General features: G+C 40.7%; 1 protein-coding gene across 7 annotated transcripts in view; it reads right to left on the bottom strand.

The window, feature by feature from the left end:
• LOC149183493 (uncharacterized) overlaps positions 1-13,439 on the bottom strand; it is a 467,968-nt gene that overhangs the window by 309,697 nt on the left and 144,832 nt on the right. For all 7 annotated transcript variants that reach the window (XM_089417147.1, XM_089417150.1, XM_089417148.1 and 4 more), the window contains one exon: positions 9,912-10,164. In XM_089417147.1, coding sequence (XP_089273273.1) covers positions 9,912-10,164 — 253 coding nt within the window. The remainder of the gene's footprint in view (positions 1-9,911; positions 10,165-13,439) is intronic.

Consider the following 13,439-nt stretch of genomic DNA (forward strand, 5'->3'; position numbering starts at 1 on the left):
AAGGTATTTGAGACTCCCAAAGGTCTCCCACCTATGCGTGATCATGATCATGCTATTCATCTGATTCCAGGAAGTGTTCCTCCAAACATCAGGCCGTACAGATATCCATATGTCCAAAAAAGTGAAATTGAACGTATGGTTGCAGAAATGCTAGAGGCTGGTATAATTCAACCGAGTCAAAGTTCTTTCTCAGCTCCAGTAGTATTGGTGCACAAGAAGGATGGATCATGGCGCATGTGTCCAGATTATAGGGAGCTCAACAAGCTCACTATTAAAGATAAGTTCCCCATTCCTGTCATTGATGAATTACTGGATGAATTGCATGGATCAATTTACTTCACCAAGTTGGATCTTCGTTCGGGATATCATCAAATCAGAATGAAGATTGAAGACATTCCGAAAACGGCATTTAGAACTCATGAGGGTCATTATGAATTTTTGGTCATGCCTTTTGGCCTTACCAATGCACCTTCAACATTTCAAGGTTTGATGAATTCAATTTTCAAACCATTCCTTAGAAAATTTGTGTTAGTATTTTTTGATGATATACTAATCTACAGCAAGTCTTGGAAGGATCATGTTGAACATGTTGACAAGGTGCTACAACTATTGGAGGAGAAACAATTATATGCAAAAAGATCCAAATGTTTCTTTGGAGTCCAGGAGGTGGAATATTTGGGTCATATTGTATCTCATGAAGGAGTTAAGGTAGACCCTAGCAAAATTAAAGCCATTAAGGAATGGAAAATCCCCACATCCATAAAGCATCTGCGAGGATTTCTTGGGTTGACAGGGTATTATCGCAAGTTTGTTAAGAATTATGGGAGAATAGCAGCACCTCTAACAACATTATTGAAGAAAGATTCATTTTCATGGACTCCGGAAGCAACAAAGGCCTTTAAACATCTTAAAGAGGCAATGTGCCAAGCACCGGTCTTAGCTACACCGGACTTCACAAAAACCTTTATTGTGGAATGTGATGCTTCAGGAAATGGAATTGGTGTTGTTCTAATGCAAGATGAAAGACCCATTGCTTTTGAAAGTCGTCCAATCAAGGGAAAGTTTTTAAGCAAAGCTATTTATGAGAAGGAAATGTTGGCAATACTCCATGCACTTAAGAAATGGCGACCCTACCTAATGGGAAGACACTTCAAGGTAAAAACGGATCATGATAGCCTTAAATACTTTTTAGAACAAAGATTATCCTCTGAAGAGCAACAAAAGTGGGTCACAAAGATGTTGGGTTATGACTTTGAAATCATCTACAAAAAAGGGAAGCAAAATGTGGTGGCAGATGCACTCTCAAGAAAGGATGAGGATATGGAAGCATTGTTGTGTGCCATTTCTATTATCCAACCAGATTGGATAAACGAAGCAAAGGAGGAATGGAAGAATGACGAAGAAGTGTGGGCACTTATTCGAAAGCTACAACAAGATTCCAGTACTTCTGATACATTTAGCTGGCAAAATGATTCGTTATGGTACAAAGATCGCTTATACCTCTGTAAGAATTCCCAGCTAAAACAAAAGATTCTTATGGAATTGCACACTTCTCCCTTAGGAGGGCACTCAGGATTTTTAAAAACTTACCACAGGGTTAAGAAGGAATTTTTTTGGGATGGCCTTAAATCAGATATTCAAAAGTTTGTGGCGGAATGTTTGGTTTGCCAACAAAATAAAGTTGAAACAATTAAGACACCGGGTCTATTACAACCTTTATCCATTCCAAGCCAACGTTGGGAGGAGGTTTCAATGGATTTTATCACAGGTTTACCCAAGTCTGAGGGAAAGAGTGTCATCATGGTGGTAGTTGACAGACTTACCAAGTATGCACACTTTTGTGCATTATCACATCCATTTAAAGCCAGTACAGTTTCTACTGCATTTATGGAAACAGTTCAAAAGCTACATGGAAACCCAAAGATTATTGTAAGTGACAGAGATCCCATTTTCACTGGAAATTTTTGGACAGAATTATTTTCTTGTCTTGGTACTCAGTTAGCTCATAGCTCATCTTATCATCCTCAATCTGATGGGCAAACTGAGATAGTAAACAAATGTTTGGAAGGATATCTTCGTTGCTTTGTATCTGATAAACAGACACAATGGGTCAAATGGTTGCCTCTGGCTGAATGGTGGTATAACACTTCCTTCCATACAGCAACAAAAATGACCCCATTTATGGCACTTTATGGGTATCAACCACCATCAATCACATCATATTTAAGAGAAAATTCTAAGGTTCAGGCAGTGGAACATCACATCGAACATCAACAACAAGTCCTCCAACTCTTAAAGGATAACCTCGTGTTGGCACAAAATAGAATGAAACAACAGGCAGATCAACATCGCAGTGAAAGAAGTTTTGATGTAGGTGATTGGGTATTCCTACGGCTACAACCATATAAGCAAATGTCCCTAAAGCAAGCTAAGAAGGATAATAAATTATCACCAAAGTATTATGGTCCGTACAAGGTGTTGGAAAAGATTGGTACTATGGCATACAAATTGGAGCTTCCTGCAGCTTCTCGATTGCACCCAGTTTTCCATGTTTCATGTTTAAAGAAGGTTATAGGCGACAAGCTCCCAGTTCAAACAATATTGCCAGAACTTGACGAGGAAGGAAAAATTATATTGGAACCGGAAGCAGTCACAGAAACAAGAACTCGACAGCTACGAAATCGATCAATTTCAGAGTATCTTATCAAGTGGAAGAACTTATCCGCTGAAGATTCCACATGGGAGGATGAGAATTTTATGCAGAAGTATCCAGAACTGCTCAAGCGTTGAGGACAACACTTTTTTGAAGGAGAGGGGCATGTTGGGTCCCTATAATACTAGTGATTACCCCATTACTATTGTAGTTATACCCTTATTTATATTGTTGTGCCCCTGTTGGATCCCTATAATACTAGTGATTACCCCATTACTATTGTAGTTATACCCTTATTTATATTGTTGTGCCCTATTACCCCCATATTGTTATTTCTGTGCCCCATAGAATCCCTCTATTGTTATTTTTGTGGCTTTATATTATTATTGTTAGGTCGGCTGGATTATATTGTGACTCCTTAGACTCCTATATATAGAAAGGAGGTTTTGTCATTTGTATCATCCAAGAATTGTTCATTTATGTAATGTAAAGGAGGTTGCCCCCTCGAAGAGGCTGAATTATAAGGCGTGGATCTCTCTTTTCTATCTTTTTGTGAGCTGGTTTCATAACAATACATGTTAATGGAAAAATGAAGTTTGTCTCATTGTCCTTCAATCTTTGGTCCACAAAAAATTCTTAGTTGGTGGTGATAATGGTTGTTTGATCCTCAATCCCTCCTTGACAACCACCACAAAGCTCTTCACCTTCCCTCTCCAACACTCAGAAACCAAAATGAGGAAACAAAAAGAGAAATTTCCCTTTTCTAACCACAACCTAGCCTGCCCGACAATATTTCCTATCGTCGTGTGATTTTTTTGCCGAGATATCGGCAATTTCTCGAAAATATCGCAATATTTTCAAGAGAGGAAATATCGCGATATTTTCTCGACGATATTTCGGCTCGCCGAAAATTTCGTGATATTTCCGAAAATCACTGATATCTTGGCGATATTATCATCACTGGCATAAACCATAAAGAGACAAGAGACACAAAATATACGCTATCAGCTAGGGCCAAAACCTCTCCCACTTGAGAGGAAAACCCGAACAAATGCTTCTTCTTATAGAGCTTCCAATTGATGAATACCAAGATCAAGACCCTTGACCTATTTGCCACTCCAAGACCAAGACACAAGTTCCCTTGATGAGATCCTTAGTCAACGTTAGTCAACCTTTTGCTCCTTCCTTTTTCTCAGCTTCTCTTCAACGTCGGCTACCTTCTGCTTTAGACCTTCACTAGTTTCGGCCTCCTTGAATTAGACCTTCACTTTTGCATAAGGACTTCTTCTAGCTTGCTTCCACTTCCTCTTAAACTTGCCTTACTTCCAATTGGGCTACCTAAGAGCACTGTAATTCCTATTGGTTCTTTTTGTAACGTCCTCTTCCTTCTTCGCACGTCTGTCCTAAAACAGACCCAAAACAGATCCAAAGGATACCCAAGAAAACTTCGCTCTTCTTCCTTTCTTCACACAGGCTAGGAGGCTTCCTTTCGCTGACATTCGCACCACTTACTAATTTCATAACTCAACTGAAAATCTCTGCTCTGAAATTAAGCCGGGTGACCTATTTATAGTTGTTTGCCATGATAATATGCCAACTTGACAAGAAGATGAGCTGACGTGTCCTTAGAAGTGATAGTATTATTCCTTTAGAAGACGACTTGAAGGGAGATACTTGTGCTTGTCTTGGAGGGCTATTTATACTTATCTAATGACTCATACAAAATGTAACATGCCAAAGAAGGGTCCTTCATACATGACATAGACTCAAATTGACTGTTATGACTAGATGACAAATCCTAAAGGCTCACAATGGGAGCCATCACTAAAAATAAATTTCCTTGCTCATGAAGCCCGTGAGACAAGCATTACAATAATAATTTTATTGTTCTTCTTTTCATCAATTACATAAAATCACAATTACACATGTCATTATGAAGACCTAACCTAGTTACACTTTACAACAATATGATCACACTAGACTGATATCTCCAATTCTATATTTTGCGTAATAGTGTGTACATCAATGTTCCACCAAGTTTCCGGGACAGGGAAACGCAGGAGCGGGGATATACACAAGTGGGGTGTATATAAGCAAATTTTGGGGAAACGGGGGGACCTCAAAGTCGTAAAATTTATAAAATATTTAAAAATTTAATATATAAAAATAAAAAATAAAATCCCAACAATATTGCAATAAAAGACAGCGCAAAGCCTTGGAAGACTGACGCAAAGGCAGCCAGGACTGACGCAGAGGCTAAGGAGGCCAACGCAAGTGACGCAGGGGGCCAAGAGGCTGACGCAAAAGCTAGCAGAGTTGACGCTCGGCTGAAGAGGCAGCGCTAAGGAATTTTCGTGGGGCAGACTGGGAGCTGAGAGGCAGACGCTGAGTCGTAGAAGGTGACGAAGCTCCTGGAGGGTGACGCAATTCCAGAGAGAAACTTGGAGCAACTTTCGTTGTCCAGCTAAGGAACTGTCTAAGTCTATGGGATCAATCATCCGATTGCTGATCAACTAAAATATCTGTCTCCGAGGAGAAGTACTTCTGCCAAGGAAATTCTCTGAAGGGTGAGCCATTTCTGGCACCCTAGTTGTATTTAGAAACTGCATAATAATAAAACCCTCATATCTGCTGCACCAATTTTCCCGCATTTGGTTTTTCCAGGGATGTTTGTCCAAAAATAGCGGTGTCCCTTGGGTGTTTGTCTCAATTATTTCATTTGTTGATTTGTATATGTGTGAAGGTTTCATTTGTGTTTATTTCGGTATTTATATTAATAAATAACTTTTTAATGGAATGAACAAGTAGGAGATAATAAACCAAATAATGCAGTAGGGATTTCTAATGTGTTAGGTTCAAAAATTGCCACATGGTATCAGAGGGTTGTAAATCAAAGGAGGACTGAAGGAACCAGCAAAAATCTGAAATTTGCAGCAGTAGCAGTTGTTCCGAGAGACAACATTGTTCCAAAGAAGAAGCAACAAGAGAGGAAACGATGCAGAGTCTGCGTCATCATTTCGAGCCAGGGGGAGGGTCAACGCAGAGGCAGAGAGGGGCAGATCAGACCTACGCAATGCCCGATCATCTTTCTCAGCCAGGAAGGATCGACGTTGTGGCCAAGAGGAGCAGATTCAGCCTTTGTCGGGATTGCGCAGAGCCTGAAAGGCTCAGTATCTTTGGTTGCTGGAGCTTGGGGAGCTGTGGGCAGATCGTGATTTGAGGAGCTGTGGGCAAATCGTGATTTGAGGAGCTGGTGGGACGTTGTTTTTGTCAAAGCAGAACAGTGTCTAAGGAGGCGAGACCAAGGTAGACGGAGTCACTACCTCAACGGATTTCTAGCCAAGGAATCCAGATCCGAGTTGCAGTTGCAAGGAGGATTGGAGAGGAGTGGTTCGACAGCTGGCCAGAGGATTTCCAAGAGGGAAATCAAGATTTAGAGGTAGATTTCCAGGAGGGGAGTCGAGACTTAGAGGGAGTCCAGAAGAGTAGCTAAAATGGCAGTGAACAGACAGAGGGATCAGGACGGGTTGGACAAGGCTTCCAACTTTGTCATCTGGAAGGCCAGGATCCTGGCAGTCCTGGATCGACATCGCATCAAGGACTTTGCCTTGAAAATTGTGGCTATCCCAGTTGACCCAGCTGAGAACGAGAAGTATGAGGATGCAATGGCAAGGGCGAAGTCCATGATCCTAGATAGGGTCAAAGATCATGTCATACCACATATTGTTGAGAAGAACACAGCAAAGGAGATGTGGGACACCCTGACCACCTTATACTAGGGCTCTTTCGTGCAGCAGAAGATGCTATTGGAGAATCAGCTGCGGTCATATCAAATGCAGAAGGGAGAGCAGATAGATCCATTCCTTCTCAGGTTGCAGGAGATTCGCAACCAGCTTACTTCCATAGGGTCTACACCGGATCTAGAGTTTATGGTTAGGACTGCCCTGAATGCAGTCTCTGAGGAGTGGGAGACATTTGTCCAAAGTATTTTGGGCAGGGCTACTCTTCCTTGTTGGGAGGAGATGTGGGCAACTCTTCGACAGGAAGAGATCAATAGGATGACCAAGGCGGGGAGTAGTGGGAAGGAAGCTCAAATCAAGAAAGCGGAGGAGGAGGATGCGACTCTAGCATCTGCGGGATAGCAAGGGAAGAGGAAGAAGAAGGACATCTCCAAGGGTAAGTGCTTCCATTGTGGGAAGCTGGGACATTATGCATCCCAGTGTCCCAGGAATAAAAACAAGGGAGAGGCTTTTGATTCAAAAGCAGCTCCAACTAAGGCGGAGAAAGAGGTCGAAACTGATGACGATTGTGCCATGAGTGCTCATGCACCTCTAGAGAAGAGGTGGGGTGACATCGAGTTGTAGTCAGGAGGACTACATGCTACAGGCAGGATCCTTGAGGTGCTCAAACTCTTGGATCACATCCGGCTACGAGAACCCTTAATGACAGTAGCATGATAACAGATTTTGGGTGGACCAAAGTGTGATGGATCAGCAAGGCAAGGCTAGAGTGCAGAAGTTTGTAGCAGCGCAGTGGAGATTGCAGCAGTGTGAGAAGCACAGAGGTGTATGCAGCAGTGCATTGGCAGTAGAGGGAGCACAGGATGGCAGCAGAGGCAACTTTAGCATCACGAAGCTTCTAGACTGACTGGGATGTCAGTATTTGGGAGAAGTCAGTTACCTACTTCTCGATAACTGAGTTGCAGTACAGCAATTAGCAGTGGCAGTGCTAGGGGCGGCATGGGTAGCATTTTGGGAGGGAGCTGCACTATAGATGTAGCAGTGGCAGTGGCAGTGTCATGGGCAGCAGTACAGGAAGCAACAGTGCAATGGATGTGGGGCAGCAGGCCAAACATCAGCATAGCGGACCGATGAGGAAGATCAGTGTGATGCTTCTATGGTGAGGCATTACTAGAGCATATTCCTCGCTAAGAGGGAGTGTTGATTTTTGGTAGCATCAGATGTGCTCTAGCCATGAAAAATGGTGGAGAGGCTAAGGCACATGAGATCTCCAAGACCCAGAAATCGTTTGGAGAAATTCCACCCAAATGAAGAGATATTAAAATAATTAATATTTTTAATGAGACCCTAAGTCTAAACTAAGGAAAATTAAAATGTTAATGTGCATTAATATAGAATGGGTGAGAAAGTTCTAAGAGACAAGGATCAATCCAGATCTAATCTTAGCCGTTGATTAGGCACTTAATCTCAGTCGTTGAACCGTCAACAGGAAAAGTATAAGAGGAGGCTTGAGGGTTAGTTGGAGACACACCAAGTTGATCAAGAATTCGATTTTCTAGGGCAGGGTTTGCTGAGAAATCGAGTTAGTGATCTGTTGCAGCGAGGGACAGTTCGGCAGAAGGCCGAGAATACATCTCAAAGAGGCAGAGAGAGTGTCAGAGAGACAGTGCAGAGCCTTGGAAGGCTGACGCAAAGGCTGAGGAGGCCAGCGCAGGTGACGCAAAGGCTGAGGAGGCCAGCGCAGGTGACGCAAAGGGCCAAGAGGCTGAGGCAAAAGCAGCAGAGGTTGCGCAGAGACTAGCAGAGCTGACGCTGGGCTGAAGAGGCAACGCTGAGGAATTTTCGTGGTGGAGACTGGGAGCTGAGGGGCAGACGCAGAGCCGTAGAGGGTGATGCAGTCCCCGGAGGGTGACGCAGTTTCAGAGAGAAGCTTGGAGCAACTTTCACTGTCCAGCAAAGGAACTGTCTAAGTTGTTGTGGGATCAATCATCCGGATGTTGATCAACCGGAATATCTATCTCCGAGGAGAGGTACTTCTGCCAAGGAGATTCTCTGAAGGGTGAGTCATTTCTGGCACTCTAGTTGTATTCAAAAACTACATAATAATAAAACCCTCATATCTGCTACACTGGTTTTCCCGCATTGGGTTTTTCCAAGGACGATTATCCAAAAATAACGGTGTCCCTTGGGTGTTTGTCTCAGTTATTTCAGTTGTTGCTCTGTATATATGTGAAGGTTGCATTTGTGTTTATTTCGATATTTATATTAATAAATAACTTGTTAATGGAATGAACAAGTAGGAGATAATAAACCAAATAATGCAGTAGGGATTTCTAATGTGTTAGATTCAGAAATTTCCACCCAATCATCAATGTAAAATTGTAAATCTAAAAGTAAATTACTAAATTGAATCCATCATTTGACATATGAAATGTTCCATCTAAATTCATCATTTGGCAATGGGCATTAATATTATGCAAGGTATATCTAAATTAAATTAATCATTTGACAGTTGAAATTACACAATGCACATCGAAAGTAAATTCATCATATGACAATGACATTATGTTGAAGTCTAAAATTGCCATAGAATACTAAACTAAAAGTAAACATAGAAAGAAGTGAAATACTATTAAATTTCTCAAAAAGTACTAAATAATAAATCATAACTCCAATCCAATGGCTCCAAATCACAAAAAGAAAATCATAGCTCCAATAAGGTAGCTCCAAGTCACAAAATGAAAATCGCAGCGCCAATCCGGCAGCTCCAAGTCAAAAAATGAAAATTGCAGTTCCAAAGTCCCAGGCCCCTGGTCGATGGTAAATTTGAATCACAACAAATTTCAAATGGAAAATGTCAAGCGACGACAACAAGAAAATCTCTGGCGGCAAAGTAAAACGTTGAGTGACAATAGAAGGAAAATGTCGGGCAACAAGGTAAAATCATAGGGTTAATAAGAAATGTGAATGATTATGTTTTAAAGTTTTAATTTGTCGTTTAGTTTTTATTTTATTAAAATTTGTAATGTTTTATGTTTTTAATTGTTACTAGAAAAAAAAATTGAGGGGACGTTTTAATTTTTTATGTTTTTAATTGTTATTAGCAAAAAAAATTGCGGGGATGCAAGGGGATGTTTTTCGTCACCAAAAAGTAGTCCCCCCAGAGTTTCCCCAAAAAGGGGACATGGGTAAACATTTCCCCAGGAGTTTCCCCATCCCAGGAGCGTGGGGGAGCGAGGAAGCGCGTCCCCCAACCTGGGGGACGCATCCCCATGGAACACTGCTGTACATATTCACAATTCAAAAATCACATAATATCTTCCTTTGCATGATGATATGCATGTAAGCCAAATATGTAATTGCATAAATGATATGAACCTTCCTAATTAATCTTTCTCCAACACATTTACACCCTGCAATTACTTGAAAATGTAATTAATATCTTTTGAATAGAAACTGTAAGAGCAGATAAAACATTGTGTAGCACCACAATTTCCAAACTTGATGCATGAATGAACCTGTATTAACCATGAAACTGAATCAATGTGTCCTCTTTTAGCTGCATGATGTAAGGGTGTGCAACCACAACCATCTCTAGCATTGATATCTGCCCCAGATCTCTGAAGGAGTTCCATACACAAAATGTGTCCACCAATTGCTGCTTCGTGAATTGGTTGGCTACCCCCATTGTCCGCTATTATTGGGCTAATCCCAAAATTAAGCAACACTTCTAAGACTTCTATATTCCCATTTAGCGCTGCTGTATGAACGCTGCATCCACAACAGCCAGCTCAATCTGAGAAGTCACATTACCAAAACCAAAAGGAAAAAGGAAAAAAATAGGAGAAAAGATTAATTTATTTGAAAGCTTAAAAATTATCAGTAGAACCACAAAACCAATTCATGTACCATACAAAAATCCTCAATTTAAGCATTTGAAAAGAACAATAACACAGAAATTCATAGTTAAAAGCATAGAAAAAAACAGTAGAACCAAAAACATGGAACCAATAGTTATATCATACAATTTTCACATGCAACATTTACCATAACTCAGAGACATTTTCCATAATGCTTAATATGACGTGTTAGTATCAACGGTATAGTGGATTTTCAACTTCCCTCTCTTACTCAGAGTTGACTTAAGTAACAAACAACGAAAGTCAAGGACATAAATGATCTTAAATCTAAGTTCCTATGATCGTACCTTGTCTCCTATTACAGTGGATTTGTTCAGTGATGAAGTGTCTGCAGGATATGTCCCATCAAAGGATTTGATAAACATGGACACCTTATAAATTATCGATGCCACCAAAGTTTGTGATGACCAAATCATTATGAAAGGCCACACCCTATAGCCCAATGTTGCCCTAACATTTAATACAATTAATCATGATTTTCATGTTTAACTGTACAATTTAGAATACTACCCCAAACACTTGATGTTTGAGATACTTCAGTCACTTAGAATCTCTCAAGATGTTGTACTGGTATTGATGCAATTTAGCAAAAAAATTCTAACTCAAATTCAGAAAATTCACAAGGATTGTCTAGAGTTGTGCATAACACTCTGAATAATCATCCACATTGGATATGTGGAGATCAATATTATCGTTCTTTCTTTCTATGGATGAAACAGGGTGACCTTTTCCAGTAGATCTTGTGCAGAATCAAAACTGATGATTAGAAGCAGCATGTTGGAGAGACAAATCATGCAGAGGATAGGTGCATTCTAGAGGAAATTTGTACATAATATCGATATAGTTTTTCCTTCACCTAAAAGGAGATGTCTACCTCATTGTTGCAAATTATGTGCATAAGATCATGGGGTCACAACCAAAGATTTCCTCGCAAGACAACATATATTCTATGTCAAAAAAAAACTAACATAAACATTTTTTGAACAAATAGCATAACATATCATAAGTTTAAATAATGGAGATAATAGAATCCTCAAACAAAAACAATCAGCATTTCCTCTCATTTAAAATAGAGAAAAACATCAAATCAAATCCAAAATAAGCAAAAATAAGATGAAGAACATTCCAAGGCTGTAACTGTTGGACACCTAATCCTAAAGGGTTAGTGTGGAAGCCGAAAAGACTAAGCAGTCCAAGAGACCTTGGGATCTGAAACCCAAGAGTCACAACATTGTATTATAAATGTACATCTCTTGTTAATAAAAAATGTACTCAATGATTTATCTTTCATATTTCTTGTGCTGACCATGTGTGTTTAACATGGTATCAGAGCCGCTTGTTTTTCTGTGGCCTGTTATGTGCATGTCAGTCCTGCACCTCTGCCCATAATCCTGTGTCTGAGCTGCCTTGAATAGCGCTGATGTGGTCTTCAATATCTCTGTCACTGTGTACGTTTCTGTTGCTAACGCGCTACTCCTGACTGACATCTCTATATCTCTGCGCTTGTCAGCTATGCGTTTTATATATTCTGCCATTCTCAGTCTAACGCTCAGCCTGTCGCTCTCCCATCGGTTCCGCTGGTCGCTCTGCGCTAACTGTTCTAACGCCTCTCTTGATTATTTGACTTCTCAACGCTCACTGTGGTGACTGTGCGCTCAAATCAGTTATATCCTTGCTCCTGAAATTACAGTGGTTTGATGCTCTGCATTATTCTATGTAACACACTATCCTGCGTGCTACTCCGTGACCTGCACTCCTGGAATTTTGACAGTCTTTATTGACGTAACGCTCCTTCGTTTTTATTCTTGTTGACTAGATTATGATGAATGTAGATATTATTCATGGGATGATATTATTCTGCTAGAAAATCTTGTGCCTCGAATTAACTGTGGAACTAGAAATCAGAGGACGAGTGTCTTTGTAAACCTTTTCATTCTCTCTCCTGTGTACATGTCTTCTCGCAGCACTCAAAAAAAACTTTACCATCAAGTGATACGCATTGTGCGTGATTGAATCTATTTTGTTGAGTGATTCAATGTTTTATCTGGCCTTCATATCGAAATTTTAGGAAGTTGTGCATACAATTTATGATTTTTTAGACAATATTTTGGACGATGAGCAGGTGATATGGAGTATACCTATGCCATACTGTATTGGCTATGAAGAACAACTAGTCTAGCGGCAGCGGAGCGATATTACACCTGTGAACGAGTCTCTCGTGGAAATGCTGGTCGTGTTGCCTCAATTGGATAAGTTTCCTGGTGAAAGGGGAAACAAATATGCTCGTCTTAGCTGCTAAGCAAACCACCTTATAACTGGAACGAGTTTCGGATACCGAGGGGCGAGTTTCTGCTGTGCGTTGGGACCATTAAAAGCTCTGAGCATTGAACTGTCTGTACTTCACAAGGAACTGTTCCTGGAACGTTCTGTTGGCAGAGAGGAGCACGACTCATGTCTTGTAGAGGACATTGGTCACTGTGAAGGTCGTGGCTTCTATGGTTGTTGGGTGCAGTCATTGTACCCCCATAACTGTGTACGCAGGTTCCAGAGGGAAATCATTAAACAAAAACCAGCGCTGGACTGATAACTTATGAGTGAGCCCATTCTGGAGAGGTATTGCTGATATACTCTTGTTGTGTGTGCTATCCGTTCGCTGGGTAATTGTCCTTGAGCTGCATAGCTGACTTGAATTTTGACACACTGCCTAGTTGACTACCCAGCCACCATTCAAAGCGGACCTATCCGAGCATTCTAAGATGACTTCAAGAAACCAGTCTCTTGCAAAGAGGCGGCCAAAGATGATCAAATCTATCAGATTTCAGTAATTGTGATAACGTGATAGATTAGCATAAAACTGTGCACATTCATATAAAGAGACGAAATCATGTTAGATCAAAAGCAAGATAGCTTTTTCAAGGGAATTTAACAAATATCCCTGTGCAGTTGTTTCAACTTTTTGTTGCAGAGTCCAGGTCCACGCTTTTGCGTTTTGATACCCTGTTGTGCTGTGTTTCATTCTGTTGTGATTTCCTAATGATGATCTCTGGTTTGTGCAAGTTCTAGCTTCATATCGAAGTATAAGTTCAGATTCAGGTGGTTCAGCATGAAGCTCAGGCTTGCACTTGG

The sequence above is a fragment of the Pinus tabuliformis genome, chromosome 3_2 (assembly GCF_031772625.1).
Source record: "Pinus tabuliformis cultivar Carrire ecotype Pingquan chromosome 3_2, CPIR1, whole genome shotgun sequence".
NCBI classification, from domain to species: Eukaryota; Viridiplantae; Streptophyta; class Pinopsida; order Pinales; family Pinaceae; genus Pinus; species Pinus tabuliformis.